This window comes from Aotus nancymaae, unplaced genomic scaffold, assembly GCF_030222135.1.
Source record: "Aotus nancymaae isolate 86718 unplaced genomic scaffold, 86718_ANA_hifiasm-v0.15.2.pri h1tg000041l, whole genome shotgun sequence".
NCBI classification, from domain to species: domain Eukaryota; kingdom Metazoa; phylum Chordata; class Mammalia; order Primates; family Aotidae; genus Aotus; species Aotus nancymaae.
Genome location: NW_026988455.1, coordinates 40,292,450 through 40,311,861, shown reverse-complemented (window position 1 = coordinate 40,311,861; position 19,412 = coordinate 40,292,450). Strand labels below are relative to the sequence as shown.

The following is a 19,412-nucleotide window of genomic DNA, read 5'->3' as shown; positions in this document are numbered from 1 at the left end:
CAAAATGAAATATGCTTTCTGGCTAAGAAATATGTTATCAAGGAGAATAGAATTGGGTGATACTAGTTTTCTTCCATCCTGAAATCATGCCAACTCATTGCAAAAGTCAGCCCTCAAAATAGTATTAAGGCATGCCCTTTCACTGAGTCTCTGATCTCTCACAGCCCAATGTCCCTTTTTGAAGGCCTGTGACCTGCAAGAGTACTTTCTTACATCCTATGAGCATCAGATATGGATAAAGAATCTTTTCTTGCTAAACAATTATTTGTGGCCCACTCTCTGCCCCTTGGGTTTATTTTAAACCTATCTCTAACATTTCTGATGAGTTGTGTCTAGTAATTCTGGCTTGAGTGGGCTATGGTGATCAGGGATTAGCTAGAATGGCTGTTCAGGAATCTCTTTGGTATAACACTTACAGTGGGGCAGGAAACTCTCAGAGAATGAAGGAGGGGGTAGAGCATTAGGGAAGAGAAGAAATTCATATCTGAGATTATGTAATAGATAATAGAGTGTGGACTTTTATTTAAAAACTAGAATCAAGATATATATGTTGAGGGTAGAGTGGGGTAGTAATTGAAAGAGAAATATGAAACTATATGTAGCGTCAAGGAAAACTAATAGCAATTGAAGAGACAAAAATAAAACTTGTTTATATTGTTCAAAGGAAAATTATAACAACTATTTCCTTAATCCCATGTTGATAGGGTTCTATATTATTAACTGAGTTTATAATTAATTTTGTAGTGATTTTAATCTGGTTATAACACTGACTTCTCTCTCTCTTAAGTTTTGCTGGTTTAATATTCATGAGCTCACAAAATTAAAAATCTTGGTAGAAATATGGAGTAGCTATTTCTTTGTACTTCTGTTTAGAACAAAATTGTGCTTTTGAATTGGTTACTTATCTAGAAAGTGATATAAATCTAAAAAGCAAAACTGGATGTCTTTTAAATTGTCTGTTAAATACTTAGAGCAGTGGAGCTGTCTTAAAAGTGAGCACTTTATTACACTTGAAAAGCAAATTTTAATTTTATGACTAAGAAGAATTTCCATTTCTCAATTTATAAGTGTTCATTATACTAGAGATTAATATGATAACTCCTACATACAGTTTTATGAATTTCAAAATTCTTGATGCCAAATAACTGAAATATAGTCAATTATGCCATAACATGATATATGGGTTCCTAAAAATCACTACACTATACGAAACTGGGCAATAAAAACACATTTTATTCCAAAAATGGGGATAGGCACACAATACTGAGAAAAATCACTAGTGACACATTACGAAAAATATGAGAATTTAGTAACATCAACAGCAAATTTTTGCACATGTTAATGGTTAAGAAATTTACAATAAACATGGCAGTGTATTTGAAAAAGACCTGAAGTTTCCTTGTGGAAGTTGGCCTTCAAAAGGGTTGCAGCTTGTGAGTTTTTGAGAAGTGTGGAGGGAGGGTCATTGCTGTCCCAGTTGTGAGCAGATATGGCTTTTCTACCTGTGTGAGTAAGTGCAGTAGCTGATGGATGGGTGTGTGTATTTTGTGTATTCCTATGCTGCTTAGTTTAGCTGGTTGCAGTTTTCTGTGTTCACCTGGTGTTTCTTGTGGATAGAATCACACATAAGCAAACCCAAAACTTGTGTTATGATCAAATTGTTCTGTAACATATCAATCATGTTAGAACAAGGTCATGGTTTCACAACCAGCATTACCATAGAATTGACTGTGTAATAACCCCTTCAACACTTGCACACCTATGATCCCACCTTGTTCTTGCCACCACCTTAGCAAGCAGGGCTGCAATTGCCTCACCATTCGTTTGCGTTCTGAGAAATCCTGACCTATTAAAAGTCACACAGCAACTGAGGGAATCTGTGTCAGACCTTGCCTAGGTCTGTGTGAGTCTGAGGCAGGCGTGCTTTCCTCTGAAAAGGCAGACACTCATGTATGTGGAACAAAGAGCATCAAAAACACGGGCAGGGTCATAGAGACAGATCCCAGAGACGGGATTAGAACCCGCCTTACCTGATTTTCTGTTTAGAGACTTCAGTTCACCATCTCAGAAAGTACCTGCTGGCTGCCATCCTCCCGCCTGTCTTATAACCTCCACAACACATTGTTAATGCTTAGATAGGCTGTGTTTTCTTCATTGCATAGATCTAAAAACCCAGCCATGAGAACTCAGTTTCTAATTTTTGCCATTGCTTTATTGGATATTTTAGAATGTGTAAAAGGTTTTAGAAATTGTTTTTCGATGAATCTTACCAGCACAGAGGTCATGTCAAGTGTCAGGATGTTTGACAAGGCCAGTCTAGCCTATCCATTGAGTTTCAGAGAAGATTAATGATAAAGGGTACAATCCCAAAGTCAGGAATGACTTTGCTTTCAAGCATTAATTAATGTGGAAAATAAAATTATTAGATACTCCCTTGTCTACATCTACCCCAAGCTATGTCAATCAGCTCTATTTCTAGAAAGTTTACATTTATTAAACACTCACTGTGGTCAATGCAATGGTCAATGCTTTGAAGATTCACCAAGACGAGATACTATTTCTACTATCAAGAAACTGATTTGAGAGTTCTGTCTAATGACTGAAGAGAATTTTTACCACTGTGCCTGTGTTTTTTATGCCACAGTATACATGGACAGGTGAGAAATGAGGCCCCATTCCCTAGTATCAGTTAAGTCAGCAGATGTGTGCTGCTTTTTAGTTACTCTGTATTGCAAAATCCTGAGTTTGGCACTGATACTAAAGAATATCTTACAAAAAAATTCTTCACTGACACTTCTTTTTTTTTTGAGACAGAGTCTCGCTCTGTCATCTAGGCTGGAGTGCAGTGGTGCAATCACAACTCACTGCATCCTCTGCCTCTCAGGTTCAAGTGATTTTCCTGCCTCAGCCTCCCCAGTAGCTGGGACCACAGGCATGCACCACCATGACTGGTCAAGTTTTGTAATTTTAGTAGAGAAGGGGTTTTACCATGTTGGCCAGGCTGGTCTTGAATCCTGGGATTGTAGGTGTGAGCCACTGCGCCCAGTGAGACCCATAGGAGTTTAATTATAGTCATATGTTAAAGGGTCTTGTCTATAAAATCACACATTCCAGGAGCCATCCAACTGAGGACAGCATTGCACTTGTGGAACCACAATCCAGGCTTGGGTTATCTGTTCTTATCATGAAAGAGGCTGCTCTGTCACATAAATAATATGTTCTGCAGCCCCTGAGAGGCGAAGAGAAGCCTGGGTTGCCTCTATTTGTAATTTACTTTTTTTGTAAATTTTTTTTGGTAAATTTTAACAAGCAACAACAAAAATGACTGTCTCAGTCAGTTCAGGTTGATAGAACAAATTACCAAGACCATGTGACTTAAACAACAGATATTTATTTCTCACAGTGCTAGAGGCTGGAAGTGTGAAATCTAAGTGCCAGGATGGTTTGGCTCTGGAAAGGGCCTTCTCCCAGGTTGCAGATGGCTGGCTCCTTGTGTCTTCACATAGTGGAAACAGGACTAGCTAGCTCTCTGGCCACTACGTATAAGGGCACTAATTCCATTCATGAGGGTTCTACCCTTATAGTCTGATTACCTCCTAAGGGCCCCATTTCCAAATACCATCACATTGGGGATTAGATTTCAACATACAGATTTTGACAGGGACAAACATTCATTCTATAACAATGACCAAACAAGGTCACAAAAATTACAGTGTATATAGCATGCTTGCATTATGTTTTGATGAATTAATGTATTTTTATTATGCGTACCAAAGAAACTAATGCAACTAAATGTATAAATATTGGGCAGTAATGTTAAAGTTTAAATTTAAAGCCCTTTCTGAATGTGAGGCCAAAAGTATTCGTTTTCTCTCTTTCTCTTCTCAACCCCATTTACTTTACAGAATGATTTTTCTGTTTTCAGTCATAATTGCTGCTTCCCTTTTTTTTTTTACAGGATTAAGTACCAGGTCATTAAGTGTGTTCTATGTCAGTTTGTCCTAACCTCTCTGCCCTTTTCTTTTTTTCTAAAAGAATCATTTAAAAAAAGAAGTACATCTTTTAAAATAAACATTTGATTGCCAGAATCTGATGTAAACTTCAGATTCAATTTTACATGTGGTAGAAATGAAAAGACCTAGGGTTCTCTATTTGACACTTAGCATAAATTCCTTTTCAATGATTCCAGCTGATTAATAAGTGAGACTAAAATATCTTACTCTTCCTAGCCAGATTAAAAAATTTAAGCATGCATTGAAAATCTCTGGGTTATGAAACACGGGTCTACGTTCACTTGTGAAGGATCTAGAAGAAATAAGACTGCAGACTTGGTAAAATTAAATGTCTACTACTTCCATATTCTAGTCATTGCAGCTCACCTCCTTTTATCTCTTATGTTGTTTTATTTCTCAGGGAAGCAAAAAAATTTGTGAGTGAAAATGAAGGGGCCCTTGGGAAAGGAAAAGGAAAACGGTGGTTTGCATTTAAAATGATGATGGCCAAGGTAGGTATTCTTATAGTTGTCTGGTTTATAGTATATTGTCCCTAAGAAGGAGAACATTGGGTTAAAAAAAAGCTAAAGGGCTGAAAAAAAATCTTGCATTTGTATATATAAAGCACAAATACTAGTACAGTATATACACAGCATATCTGTGGTATTGAAGTTTACAGGGGAGATTTAAAAAATTGTCCTTAGTGGAGTTAAAATGTAAAATAAGTCAAAAATGCAGATTTATGGCAAAAGACTTACTTGGTGACTTTAACACTTCCAAATATAAAAGATTGCGTCCTTTTTCATTTTCGTTCTCTGGAAGTGAAGGGGTTCTGGTCAAGTTGTTTTTCTTGAAGTGTCTAAATAGCTTTTTTCTACCAGGAACTTTAACTATACACTGGACAGAAAATAAGGAAAAAATACATGATACACTGATACAAATATAGATTTTGGGGAATGACAGAAAAGCAACTAACATTTATTTAACACTTACTATGTGCCAAGCACTGAATTGAATTCTTTTATAAAGTTATATTTAATTCTTACAGTAAAGTAGGAACACATATTATTATCTCCTCTTTACAAATGTTATACCAACTGTAAGCTAAATGTATTCCCATAAAGTTTTGTGAATAAAGTTCATATATCTTAACTTTCATATATATATATAGATGCAATAGATTAATTTTGTCTGTTTCTACAGTTTAAATAAATGGAGTCATAGTATTTATGTGTTTGTTTCTGGCTTCCTTGATGCAATGTTACGTTTACAAGATATATCCATGTTGCTGTGGAAGTTATAGTTTATTTTTATTCATGTGTTGTATTCTATTGTATAAAGATGCCACAATTTATTTACCCATTCTATTGTAGATGGTCATTATGGCTGTTTCTAGTTATGCTTTTTCTGTTCATTTAAAAAACTAACTCATACACAATTATTAGTCTTCTGGTTTGTTGAAACAGTAATCCAGACATTTGCTACAATAATGCCTGTCGGCTGGGCATGGTTGCTCACACCTGTAATTCCAGCACTTGGGAGGCCAAGGCGGGCAGATCACAAGGTCAGGAGATGCAGACCATCTTGGCCAACATGGTGAAACCCTGTCTCGACTAAAAAGATACAAAAATTAGCTGGGTATGGTGGCTCACGCCTGTAATCCCAGCTACTCGGGAGGCTGAGGCAGGAGAATCGCTTGAACACAGGAGGTGGAGATTGCAGTGAGCCGAGATTGCACCACTGCACTCCAGCCTGGGGACAGAGGGAGACTCCCCCCGCCCCCCAAAAGAAGTCTGTCAAAATGGCTGGCCATGAAATCTCCAGCAATACATTCATCTGAAGGGCATTCTTGATGAAGGCGACTAATTTTGCCATTTTCATCCACCTTACAGTATTTCAGAACAGCCAGCTTAACCTTCCTTTTCTTATGCTTGGTCTTCTCTGGAGTGGTGTAAGCCTTCTTCCCTTTCTTTGCACTGCTATGAAGTCTTGACACAAGATGAAGAGTAGACTCCTTTTGAATGTTGTATTCAGACAAAGCACATCCATCTTCCAGTTTCTTGTCAACAAAGATCAGTCTTTGCTGATCCGTAGGTATTCCTATCTTATCCTAGATCTTGGACTTTGCATTTTCTATTGTATGCCAGGGTTTAAACTCTAAAGTGATGGTCTTTCCCATTAGGTTTTTTAAAGAAAATCTGTGTTTTGTTGGTGGTTCCGCTGCAGAAGGCAGATGGAAAAAAAAGTGGGTACTTTTTGAACTTCAGACTTGTGCTGTTATTTAGACAATAGTGCCTATCCAGCACCCACATCATCCCAACACGATATGCACATATGCAAAGTTCTTTGCCACATTCTCATTCTTCCCAGTGGTCCTCTTGACCATGGATGACCCAACACTGGAGTTAAATAGAAGAAAGACCTTTTGTAAAATGAATTTTTGACTTGTTTTCTTCTCTTTCCATTAAACCAACTACTCTGCCTCTACCAGATTGAAGTGTCTCATGTCATAAAACTTACCATCCTGTACTGAACTCACCTATTTGTACACAAACTACTCTAATAGATCAGAAGGCTTTCAAGACAGGACCAGGAAATAAAAGACAGAAAATAAAATTTATTCATTTTGAGTCCTCCATACTATGAATACTAAATGCACACTCTGTTCCGATCACCCTATTATGTGCTAACTAATTCCCTACTTTCCTATTGTCTTATAGAGTAAGTAGCTCTTTCTGAGTGGTCAGCATATGTCCCATAACATAGGGGATTGATCAACATTATTTTTATGGAATTAAATTGGTTTGTGGTTAGTGGAGAACAGGGAAACAAGTGAAATCTACTGTTTCCTCTTTTGACTAGAACGCAGTATTTGATGCCAGAGAGACCTTTCCAAGCTCATTGCATTGTAATGTTGTGAGATGGGGGGATAAACATCTTCACAAATCAAGACGCTGGACTTTACTGTTGTATTTGACCTTCTTTTCAGAAATGGGCAAAATTCCTCCGTGATTTTGAGAACTTCAAAGCTGCATGTATCCCATGGGAAAATAAAATCAAGGCTATTGAAAGTAAGTGCTCATTGGATCTCAGATGGAGAAGGTTGTCTTAGAAAAATATCTTATAAGCTTATCAGATGCCTTTCTCAGTTTCTGGACTTTCGGAAGACTGGAAACAAACAAAAACAACCAAATAAACAAAAGCGTTGTTTGTGACTGCTTTGGTCATTGTGAAGATTTGGTAGCACTTAACCAAGGACAACACTAGGGACCCCACTCTCATACCTTAGTCCAAAACATTGCCATTCTAACCTGATTTTCTTTCCTATACAGGGAAGTCACTGCTGTGCACAGTGACATTGAGTCATCTTATTTGAAAGGCAGAGATTTTATTTTGGCAATGAACATGACATTGAGAATAAACACTCATGAATGTTAGACAGTAATCAAAATGAACAATGTTTTAAAATGTGAAGATGTCTTAGGCTGGGCATGGTGGCTCATGTCTGTAATTCTAGTACTTTGGGAGACTGAGGTGGGTGGATCACTTGAGATCAGGAGTTTGAGACCAGCCTGGCCAACATGGTGAAACCCCATCTCTACTAAAATTACAAAAAATTAGCCGGGCCTGGTGCAAGAGCCTGTAGTCCCAGCTACTTGGGAGGCTGAGGGAAGAGAATCACTTGAACCTACGAGGCAGAGGTTGCAGTGAGCCGAGATCAAACCACTGCACTTCATACTGGGTGACAGAGGAAGACTGTCAAAAAAAAAAAAAAAAAAACAAAACAAAGAAAGAAAGAGAGAGGGAGAAAGAGAGAGAAAGAAAGTAAGTAAGTGAGGAAGAAAGAAAGAGAAAGTGAAGTCTTAAAACCTCATTTTTAAATCTCTGAAGTAGAATAAGCAATAATCATCCAGGAACTTGCTATCTGAATATTCACATTGTGCCTTTATTTTGTAGAATATTCATAGGAAAGAAGGAAGGAGAATGCAACCAATCAAAAATCTATTTAGTTAAGTGCGCTAGGCTTAGAATAAGGCAAATACAAATTTTAAAATATTGTAAATAAAAATAGTAAATTTTTTAAAAAATAACAAGGAATCTTAAAAAAAAGGGATAACATTCGAAACTATTTTGAGCACAATCTTGCCACATTCTGGTTTCTAACGGTTTCAACTAGGATCTGATTTTTATCCATTCCTCTCTAGATTGGAGGCAGGTTTTCCTGCTGGTTAAGTGTGGTGGTGTATAATTAAAATGGAGGCTCCATGGGGAGATAACACAGCTGATGGATAGCTTGCTGACATGATTGGACATGTGTTAGGAGTGGCTAACCTTCCATTCCCTATCTTTCAATATCAGATGACAATTATTAAGTGATGGTGAATTAAAATACATCAGCTCATTAATTGTACCCCCTTTCACACATTCCTGATGCTATTTCTTTCCTGCTTCAGTTTCCTCTTTAACACTTACAACTATCTAAAATACTGTATCTTTAATTTAATTTTTTGATGTAATCTTAATTCATTTTATTTTACATTCATTTCTCCCAATAGGGGAAATTTAGTTTTGTTCACTCCTGGATTCCATTTGGCACTTAATAAATGTGTATTGAATAAAATTACAGACAAACTCTCTAAATGTCTACCATTCTAGGAAAAAAAGAAAGGAATTCAGACACATCAAAAAAGGGCAAACATCAGGGATTTCTTAGGTTTCAGCTGTACAGCTCAAATGTGGTAGCTTGAGAGGCATTGAAAAACAAAAGACCATTTGGAATATTAAGATCCTGATACAATCTATGTGGTAAGAAATCCGAATTTGGTCTTTGCTTTGCTGCAGATTAGCTGTTTGACTTCAAGCCAGTCATTTAACCCCTCTGGACCTCAGTCTACTAATTTACAAAATTATAGGGCTGAGTCTTGATCAGTTGTTTTACGTATATCCCAAGAAATTTGTAATTAATGATTGGTAAACACATACATTTGCAAATTATTTTTAAAGCACACTACAGTAGGTTCCAGCCTATCTTAATAGTAATATCATGCTCATTTGTGTTCCAGTCAGCTATATCCAGTGAAACAGAAACAGACAGAATTATTCTTATTGCCAGAAGTTGCACGCAGCAAGAGTTACACATATGACCACCATCCATCATGAATATCACAGTAGAAAAGACAGATTGAGAGTTATCCAATAATAACCATCACTTATCTCCTCTCTTCTTCTAGTAAATTTGGAAAGCCAAGCTGGAAAATTCAGGCAAATGTGGATTATTTTTCTTTCCATATATAATTTATGATTTGATTAGTTTGTCATGACTTCTTCACTGTTAATGGTGCTTTGTCTCAACTGTGAAGAATGAGCTTTATTTTTTATTCTATCAATATTCACCAAACCACCATTTATTAAGTGCTACCATCAGTCAGACGCTCTACAAACATTATTTCATTTAACCTTCAATGTTCCTGCAATGTGCACATTAACCTTCCTATTTTACAGTTGTGATTAAATAACTGTCCCAGAATTAGTAGCAGAGCTGAGATATAAGGAAAAATCTGTCTGAGTTCAAAAACGTATGCTTTTCCATGTGTTATGCTGCTTTTTCCTTTGGGGAAGGTTTTATACACTTTTTCTTTTTAAATACGTTTTGCACCAGTTCCTAAAAAGTATTCTACCAGGCCAATGGCAGGATGAGTAGTTATAGATTTTCTTGATCGTTATCAAAGAATTATTTTTCATTTTCTCATGTATTTACTTTTGAGTGAGTGATTTCTTTAATTATATGTTTTGTATTCTATAAGATGCTTAATGTACTAAGATTTTAGTGATAATTATGAGATTTGCGCTATAGTATTAGGTTGAAAAATATATAACCTATCTAAGAATATATTATTAGAGCATTGGATTGGACTAACTATCTTATAAAAAGTACCCTACTAAGTATAGGTAAAGCACGTATCTGTGACGGTCTTTGAAACGGAGCTTAATGACAGATGGGAACAAGTAGGACATGCAATTGATTTTCTAAGGGTTGAGGACTTTTTGACCCCTACCAGCTCTATAGTTTGGACAATCTGTTTAAATCTCTGATCCTCTGTTTCTACATTTGGGGCTACTACACCATCTTGGGTTTAATGAGTCACTACACAAAGTATTTCCAGCTCAGCCTTCTATGATGTATAAGTCACAGTCAGTTTTACATGTATATGTAGGCATGTGAAATTCATTAATTCATACTTTTGATAAGTCCTCAAACATTTAAATGCAAAACAGACTTATACCAAGAGAGGACTGTATAATTGCCTCCTCAAATTCTCTTCAAAATAAAGTTGGTTAACTATGTACACTACTTATAGAATATATATCTAATTATAAAATTAACATAAATTCTTTTCTCTTAAGTAAATGGCCATTTAATCTTACAAAAACTTCAGAAATACCATTGTATTCCTTTTGGACATCAGAATCATCTAATATATATCTTGTTAAATCCCCAGAATAAGCCTGACATTATTGATGAACTGAGCAAATTCTGGATGCCTATCATGTCTCCTTCGGTGTGTTTCTAGGCACTATCGCTGCTGATAAAGACACACAAAGACTCTACCCTCATTAATCTTTCATCCAAATGGGTTAATATGTGTATGCTTGGATGGGGAATTATAATATAAGCAGATAAATACTGAAGGTAGTTGTGGATTTTAGTAAGTGGATTGGTCAAAAGAGGAGCTGTTGCCTTCTATTCACAACAGCCTTTCTAATCCACCCTGCCACACTCTCTGCTCAATGTCTAAATAATACTGAACTCATATTGTAAAATTTGGTTTTAAAGGAGTCCAAAATTAACAGCCTTCACTGAATTTCCCCAAAGCTGTGTCTAATAATTTTCAGAATCAAGAGTGGAATTCAAATCAGAGTCTAAAATTCATACTGTTTCCATCTTGATTCCAGTAAGACCTAGATCTCTTTGTTAGCGTGAAGTGGATTCTCACCTGATGACTCCCAACTCTTTTTACTTAAAGAATAGATCTGATAATTCCTGCCACAGAGGATATTGTGAAGTTATGCATCACATGGGAATATTATGGAGTTTTACTGTCATGTCAGCCTTAAAAAGATCATGCCTAAAACTCAAGGGTTACTCTTGTGGACACATCTTATTAATCTCATTGACTCGCACATTTTTCTAAAGCAACTGTGTATTTCTACCCCCAGGAAAAATAATCTATACCCATTGTGATGCCAACATTATTGTTAAGACCATAAATTAAATAACTGAATGTATTTCTAGCTGGTAATTACAAATTTTTCTCAGGATCAAAATCTGCTTTTTCCTAATAATAGATTACATCATCAAAATTATGGTGTTAGAAACCTATTTTTTTCAGACTGGAAATAGCTTTGGATAGGAAATCCAAAGCACAGGGCATAAACCTTATGTTTCCTTGCCGCCCTAAGCACTCTAGAAAATACAAATCAAATTTGTCACTTTTAATTCCCTACCCCTAAATGATTTGAAAAAATTGTGCTTCATATCCTAGCCTAACATGATAGTATTTAGGTTGTAGTCACACAGCAGGTCATTTAATTGGTCTTTTCCCACTTAGAAATGCTCATATTTATCTGCTTGTCTTATTACCCATCTGTTCAAGAGGAAATGATGTGTTATGACAGACTACAAATCACTTTGCCTTAATAATAAATAACCAGAAAGAGAGTTGAAATTTTAACTTTAACTTGAAAGAAATGAAAAAATTCAGGACCAAGAATATGCCTAAGCATAAAGCCTCAGTTTAATACATATCAGAGACTCTGTTTTTATAAATTAATAATTTACTGTGAAAGCAGCATTTATCATCAGTCTGATTAAAGAAAAAAGAATTGGCCATAGTGGGCATCATATTTGTGAACTTGACTGACTTTAGCCGATTGATGGATATTATCTATACCTGTTGTTTCAAACACACATGTCCATTGCATATTTATTGTATATATCACAATTTTAAGAAAATTAGTTGAACTATGTTTTACTTAAGGGGCCATATAGCAGTGTGGTTAAGAGAGTTCTAGATTTGGAGTCAAATGCCTATAGCTCAAGACTCCTGGTTTAGAAGCCTGGCTTCCTCATTTACTAGCTGTGTAACCTACAGACCTAAGTCTCTGTAAAATGGGAATACGATAGTTCCCATCTCAAAGGGGTTTGCCGATCATTAAGTAAGTTAACACATACAGATCAAATTGGCGTTTGAAATAAAGATTCATTAAATGTTACCTATTATTAACTACCATGTTTAAGTTTTTGTTTCCCAGTTCATAGTGGGACTAATAATACTTAACCTCATTAAGTTCTAGTGACAGCATAATGAGTTGATACTGATAAAGTTCTTGGTACAATAACTGACCATCAAGATATGCTAGCTATTATTATTATTATTACTCATTTTGCTTCCTTATACAAATAAATCAGTTTTAAGACTAAGTATATAGGAATTGCTATTCTTTTAGCCACACTATAATCAGACATTTCTTTTTAATGAACATCAGTTTTAGTCAACAATATCCGGTAGGATAGAACACTAGGCAAAAGGGGTAAGAAGGAAAATTTTCTTTATTTTTATTTTTGTGTTGAGGCAGGAAAAACTGGAGTTTTGATGACAACCCGTTTTTTCGTTTTCTCTCCTTTAAGATCTGCGTTTGTTTTGTTACTGTGCTTTCTCTTCTGCCCTTGACAGATCTAGTGTAGAAGAAATTTTGTCTCTGGATTTCTTAGTTTCTTCCACCTGTGTCTGGGTTTTTCCTGTAATCATTATAGTTTTAATGAAATTTGTTTGCCTGCAATTCATTTTCTTTACATTTAGGATTCTGTAAAGATTCAACCTCCAAATAAAATAGTTGTGAAATGTCTGTCACAACTGTCAAATCTGAGAAATGGAGTTTGGACGTTTTGGACTCTAAAGTATATTTCATTATAATGCATATGCATGTTGGACAAGGGCATACTTTCTGAAACATCTTAATCCACTACTCTCTTTTGCATTTAGGTGTATTTGTACTCTACACACAAGAAACATTTGCCGGGGTTTGTATGTAGGTGCTGAGAGGATGGGCTGTGGCAATAATTAGAAAAGCAAAACTGTAAAAAGGAAGGAAGGAAGGGAAGGAAGGAAGGAAGAAAAAAGAAGGAAAAAAGGAAAGGAAGAAAGGAAGGAAGGAAGAGATTAGAATCCTATATGCGGGACTTTATACTGGAGGATCTCACATGTGATTCCAGGGAAAAACTTACCTTAATAACTAGCGACCAAGGCTTTCCTCCAGTAAATGAGTAACTGTAATGAGTAACAAACTGGGAATCCACTGCCTTCAATAAAACATGAGGAGTGAACCTGGCTGAGCAGCCGTCAGGTAGCTGTTACCAGAGAATGTAGATAACAGCCGTGAAATGGTATAAAGTCACTGGGAGCCAGGTGGGTGATCAGATTTCCTAGGAGAAGCAGACCAGTGCGCCTGGTGACAGCACTGGCCTGGAGTGGGGTGGGACTGTTTATCAAAACCACACACCCATAAAACCCTATAGAACTCTGCACTCCTTGACAGTGTGTAATCCCAAATTCTCTCTTTTTTTTTTTTAAATTGCATTTTAGGTTTTGGGGTACATGTGAAAAACATGCAAGATTGTTGCATAGGTGCATACGTGGCAGTGTGATTTGCTGCCTTCCTCCCCTTCACCTATATGTGGTATTTCTACCCATGCTATCCCTCCCCAACTCCCCACCCACCGCTGTCCTCCCAACTCCCCCCCAACAGACCCCAGTGTATAGTGCTCCCCTCCCTGTGTCCATGTGTTCCCATTGTTCAACATCTGTCTTTGAGTGAGAACATGCGGTGTTTGATTTTGTGTTCTTGTGTCAGTTTGCTGAGAATGATGGTTTTCAGGTTCATCCATGTCCCTACAAACCAAATTCTCTTTTGAGCATAAAGAAAAATTCTCAGACTTCAAAATCATTTATTTCTTCCAAAATATCCATTTAAAAATTGAATTCTTTTTTTTTTTTGGAGATAGAGTCTCACTCTGTCACCCGGGTTGGAGTGCAGTGGCACAATCTTGTCTCACTGCAACCACCACCTCCTGGGTTCAAGTGATTCTCCTGCCTCAGCCTCCGGTGTAGCTGGGATAACAGGCACGTGCCACCATGCTCTGCTAATTTTTGTAATTTTAGTAGAGACGGGGTTTCACCATTTTAGTCAGGCTGGTCTTCAATTCCTGACCTCATGATCTGCCCACCTCGGCCTCCCATAGTGCTGGGATTACAGGTGTGAGCCACCGTGCCTGGCCAGATTGACTTCTTTTTAAGTTTCTGAGAAAACTGCCACTGAGTTATGGGAATAAGAAAGATGATATGTAAAGAATAGACAAAGAGGACGGGCATGAGGGCTCACTCCTGCAATCCCAGCACTTTAGGAGGCTGAGAGGCCAAGGCGGGTGGATCACCTGAGGTCAGGTGTTGGAGACCAGCCTGCCCAATATGGTGAAACCCCGTCTCTATTAAGAATACAAAAAATTAGCTGGTCCTGGTGGTGGGTGCCTGTAATTCCAGCTACTCAGGAGGCTGAGGCAGGAGAATTGCTTGAACCCTGGAGGTGGAGGTTACAGTGAGGCAAGATTGCACCACTGCACTCCAGCCTGGGCAATAGACAAATGTCCAGAAATAGAGGCATTACTGTCCTGTAAGGTCAGCCTTATCTAAGTAAGTAGAGGCTGGAATTTGCTCCCCATGAGACTTCAGTTCCATTGATAATGCTTCCCCACTGATAATATTTCAATGCTAAAAGGCTTCAGAAAATCATTGGTCAATAGAGATGTTTAGCCGAATGAGACAGAACACATGGGCTGATGCAGCCGGGGACTGAAATGATTTGTTTTTTTTCTTGGGCAACTAACAATGATAATCTGGAAGATTGGAAAAACTAGCAACTTGGTGCTGAATCTGAAATGACCATCAAAGAAACGTTTGCTTTCATAAATCTGTGAAATCTGAACCTAAGACTTAAATTCTTGATTTTTCTTCTTCCATTCTCTGCTTTAAGAAGATGCTTTTATTTTTTTCTGTCAATAAGAATTAACCAATCACTTTACTTTTCACTTTGGTGGACAGGGGTGAGTTGACTGAACATTCTTGCCTATTACCTATTCATTCCCCAAAACTGAAATGGTTTTTTAAAAGTCATGCTCATCACCTCTTTCTCTGGCCCTAAGGCTTAACACCTCTCAATGACTTCTTACATTTTAAATAAGATTCTCACTCTTTACCATGTGTTGAAAGGCCCCACACACTGTGGTTTGGCCTCTCCATCCTTATCTGTCACCACTTTCCCTCATTCATATACTCCAACTGCACAGGCCTGAGTTTTATTCCTCAATTTTCCCGAGCCCTTGCCACTCAGGATCTTTGTTCTAGCTCTTTCCTCTGCTTGAGCTCCTCTTCCACAGTTCAGCCTGTTGCTGCCTCTTCCTCAAACTTCAGATCTCTGCTTAGATGACATCTCTGATATTCTTTACTTGGCAAACCTTTCTAAAGCAACCCCTCTCAGTACTTTCCCTTTTCTCCTGTAGGACCTGCTACTATCTCTATCTCTATCTCTCTATCTCCTATCATCTGTATCTATATCTATCTGTATCTCTATCTAATGTCTATGTCTCTATCTCTGTATCTTTCTATGTATCTTACATATTTGCTATTTCCATACTTCACTAAAATGTAAGTTCTATTATAGCAGCCACCCTATCTATGACATTGTGCTTCATATCTAATTTATATATATATATATAAAATTTCTGGCATAAGATGTATGGAGTGAATGAATGAATTTCAGCTTCTACACCACCCCTGTAAAATTCCAGTAATGGGGGAAACAGCAAGGGACTGTTGGTAAGATAACTATTTGTAAAGGATGTGGTAAACTTTTTTTGAGAAGGATGTTGTTTGCCCGAGAAAAAGAGATGCTCACTTCTCAGTATTAACTCAAGGAATAAAATGCACTCTGCAGTTGGCAATCATGGCTGCTCTGCAAAAGGCAGCTTTTCCTCGGATGGACTCTGATGGGGCAGGTCACACGCGGTCTGCACAACTGCATTCTGCGTATCTTCTACATTCCATGTGACAGGGAATGCTTCCATCATGATTAACATTTTCTCTTCCTGAATAGAGAGAAAAGAATGCTGTAGCTTTACATATAAAAAGGACCAGTCTCACTATTAATAGATTGATTCTGGAAGGCAACCAAGACAAAGCTCTTTTTTGTTTGTTTGCTTTGATCTCCCTTCAACCGTTTTATTTTCTTTGTAATAGGTCAGTTTGGCTCCTCGGTGGCCTCATACTTCCTCTTCTTGAGATGGATGTATGGAGTCAATATGGTTCTCTTTATCCTGACATTCAGCCTCATCATGTTGCCAGAGGTGAGATCTGACTTCCAGTTTACAAAACCTGGTGAAAAATGTTTCTCCTAGAAAAGGATTTATCTCTTCTTTAAGAGCAGAATAATTAACTGGCCATGTTCACCTCTTAAAGTTATAGGATTTGTAATGGGATTAAGCTTCAAAATGGTGCCCATGGGCCAAAGGTCCCAATACTTGCACCAAAGGGTGTGTGAGCCTCCTGAAATTATACAACTTATGTATAATTTCACATGAATGTTTAAATGTGCATCTTTATGTGGAAAGTTTCATGGCTTCTTTCAGTTTCCCAAGGGGGTCCATGTTCCTTAACGTTAATATCATTCCTGAGGAAGACTTTGACACCTTGTGAGTTGTATTTATTTATTTTGCCAATGTAGCTTTGAAACAAATGCTTCTTTAATGTGACTCAAAGCATCCAGATTTTCTATACTGAAGAAACACAAAATGAACATGTTCCCCCTAAGATATAAAGATAATGCCCACCACACACACACACTCACACACTCACACGCACACACAGTGGGATGGGATGAGAGTGGGAGTGGGGTCTTAGCTGATGTAGGGAAAGGATCAGCTGAGGCCAAAAAGCTAGATTGAGGTCAGAGCCTTCACCAATATGAAAATAAATGATTCTGATGCCTTTGAATGCTTACCTTACAAAAGTTGGACTAGGTTTTATTTAACCTACAAAGGACCTTTTAGGACCAGTATTTCAAAGCCGATTTGGTCCATACAGCATTGACAACAGCCAAAATTTGGTCTTTTGGGTGACTTTTTATCGCAATAGCTTCAAGTCCGTGCATTTCTGTACTGAGCCTCCCATTAGCAGCATCATAATGCTTTACGTTTGTGAAGAGATTTGAGCTTGTAATAGTATAAAGCACTGTCACTTCTTTTACTTATAGTGCCTCACAACAAATTTATGATGTAGACTGTAGAAGACATTTTCTTCCCCCATTTAAAACATGTAAATGGAGTCACATAATGCTGATGTGACTTAGCTAACATCTCTGATTTTTTTTTTTATTAAGCGGATCTAGGACTAGAACCCATGATTCAATCCCTTTTGCCAAGATTCTGCACTTTAATCGACTAGTTTTATAAACCTTGAGATAATTCCAGGGCTTATAAACTTGTCTGGCTCACAGAAGACAGTGACCAAAGATCAGAGGTCCTGTATAGTTTATTTCCCAGGTGCTCACTTTCAGGCAGTGCAGCTGAATGTGTGTATTTTATCGCTTTCAAATTAACCCCAGCTTTTTTTTTTTTTTTTTTTTTTAATACTTACCTCTCTAAGGAAACCTGAAACTCCTCCATTCCACCACTGGCTACTATGACATTACTCAGTGTCAGATGCAGGTATAAATGGAGTTTTATCAGCAGCATTTACTCTTTCCCCCACACCATGCTGCCTCCATGTGGAGAAAATGAAAGGCTGTCACTGATTTATCTGAATGATACAAAATTACAGAATGTCTTCTATGTAGTAGATAGAGTGCCTATGTGTTAGGTTGATGTATTCCAAGAGCTAGGAAGCATGCTGGCTTTGGATACCCTTTTATAGGCTGTATTAGATGCTGAGGGGCATTCTATTTTCTAGGCAACAATGACCAACTCCAGCCAAAGAACAAGAGAATGGACACCCTGCATGCTGCCTGTGCAAAACCACCAGCAGCCAGGGCAGTCATCTCCTGGTAGCAAGGCTGTATTTTTTCAACTGCCTCTACCTGACAGGCTCACTCAATCTTCCTCCAAGGCACATGGCCTTTTGCCCTAAGGTCCTGTGTCCCTGGGCAAGCCTAAGACCTTAATCTCCTTTGTCTTCTGTGCCCCCAACTTTAGGGTGAGATAATATGTGTGGAACCCACCTTCCATTCTTTTAGGACCAGGAAGCCAGATGGGCCAAAGGCCTACTTTGGGAGATTGTGCAACTTGTGCTCAGGGAGTGAGCAGAGATTGATGTCCAGCCCTTGCTCAGTCAAGCTCTGTACCCAGGCTTCAAGCCACATTCATCTTCTGTTCCCAGCTTTAGGAGGGAAGTTTCTATCTCACTGAAGAAGCAACATCCACTTGGTAAGCTATGGGGCTAGAAAGGTGCTCTTTCTAATTCTCACCAGGGCACCTTCCTATGACCCTATTCTTGCCTGTTCACTGGCCCACTCTCCCCAGTACTATTCTCTCTACTGTGTTTCTCTCCCAATCTGGTAGCACAAATTGGAGGCAGCAGCCCTGAATTAGTGAGGAAGCACAGACCATAATCAGGGTGCAAGTGTTCTCACTTTGCAGACACTCACAAATTTCATGACTGGTTTCCCTTGAGTTCTCTTCCTTGACATGAAGGACAGAATCTCCCTCCACCCTCACTCCTAAGGACTATTCTCATATGAAGGTGTGGGTAAGATGGTTTTGTTGAGTCCTATGTGACCCGAAAGGCTACCTCTCTTCCTTTCCAGACTTTTAATCAGAACAGTTTGGTGGTGGTGGTGGCAGTGGGGTCCTCAGAAAGCCCTCTGGGGAATGTGGTTGACCTGACTGCTGGGGGTCCCCTGAACTCATAATGCAGGGTCCTTTGCATTCCCTTTGTTCTTACCTCTGGATTTAGTAGTTGATTCCCAGAAAATGGGACCCCACATGGAGACCCACAGAGTCCCCCATGAAAATGTTTCAGAAGGACTTTTAAGCAAAACCATTTGTGATCACATGTGTGCCTCAGATTTTGTTTCTAATTGTTCTCTGTTTTCTTTGCTTCTCTGTACAGTACCTCTGGGGTTTGCCATATGGCAGTTTACCTAGGAAAACAGTTCCCAGGGCCGAAGAGGCATCGGCAGCCAACTTTGGTGTGTTGTATGACTTCAATGTAAGTATCTCCACACAACTGTATTGGTGGGAGGATGGATTTTTCCTTAGTTTATTTTATTCTGAAACCCACGGCCTCCTCTCCCGGGTGAGGCTGTCTTAAGAAA

At 38.1% G+C, this 19,412-nt stretch overlaps 1 protein-coding gene across 1 annotated transcript in view; it reads left to right on the top strand.

The window, feature by feature from the left end:
- The window catches only part of TMC1 (transmembrane channel like 1), a 479,796-nt gene that overhangs the window by 388,958 nt on the left and 71,426 nt on the right, over window positions 1-19,412 (top strand). The window contains exons 7-10 of the mRNA XM_064361646.1: window positions 4,414-4,504; window positions 6,982-7,063; window positions 16,343-16,449; window positions 19,208-19,306. Of these exons, the coding sequence (XP_064217716.1) occupies window positions 4,414-4,504; window positions 6,982-7,063; window positions 16,343-16,449; window positions 19,208-19,306 (379 nt within the window). The remainder of the gene's footprint in view (window positions 1-4,413; window positions 4,505-6,981; window positions 7,064-16,342; window positions 16,450-19,207; window positions 19,307-19,412) is intronic.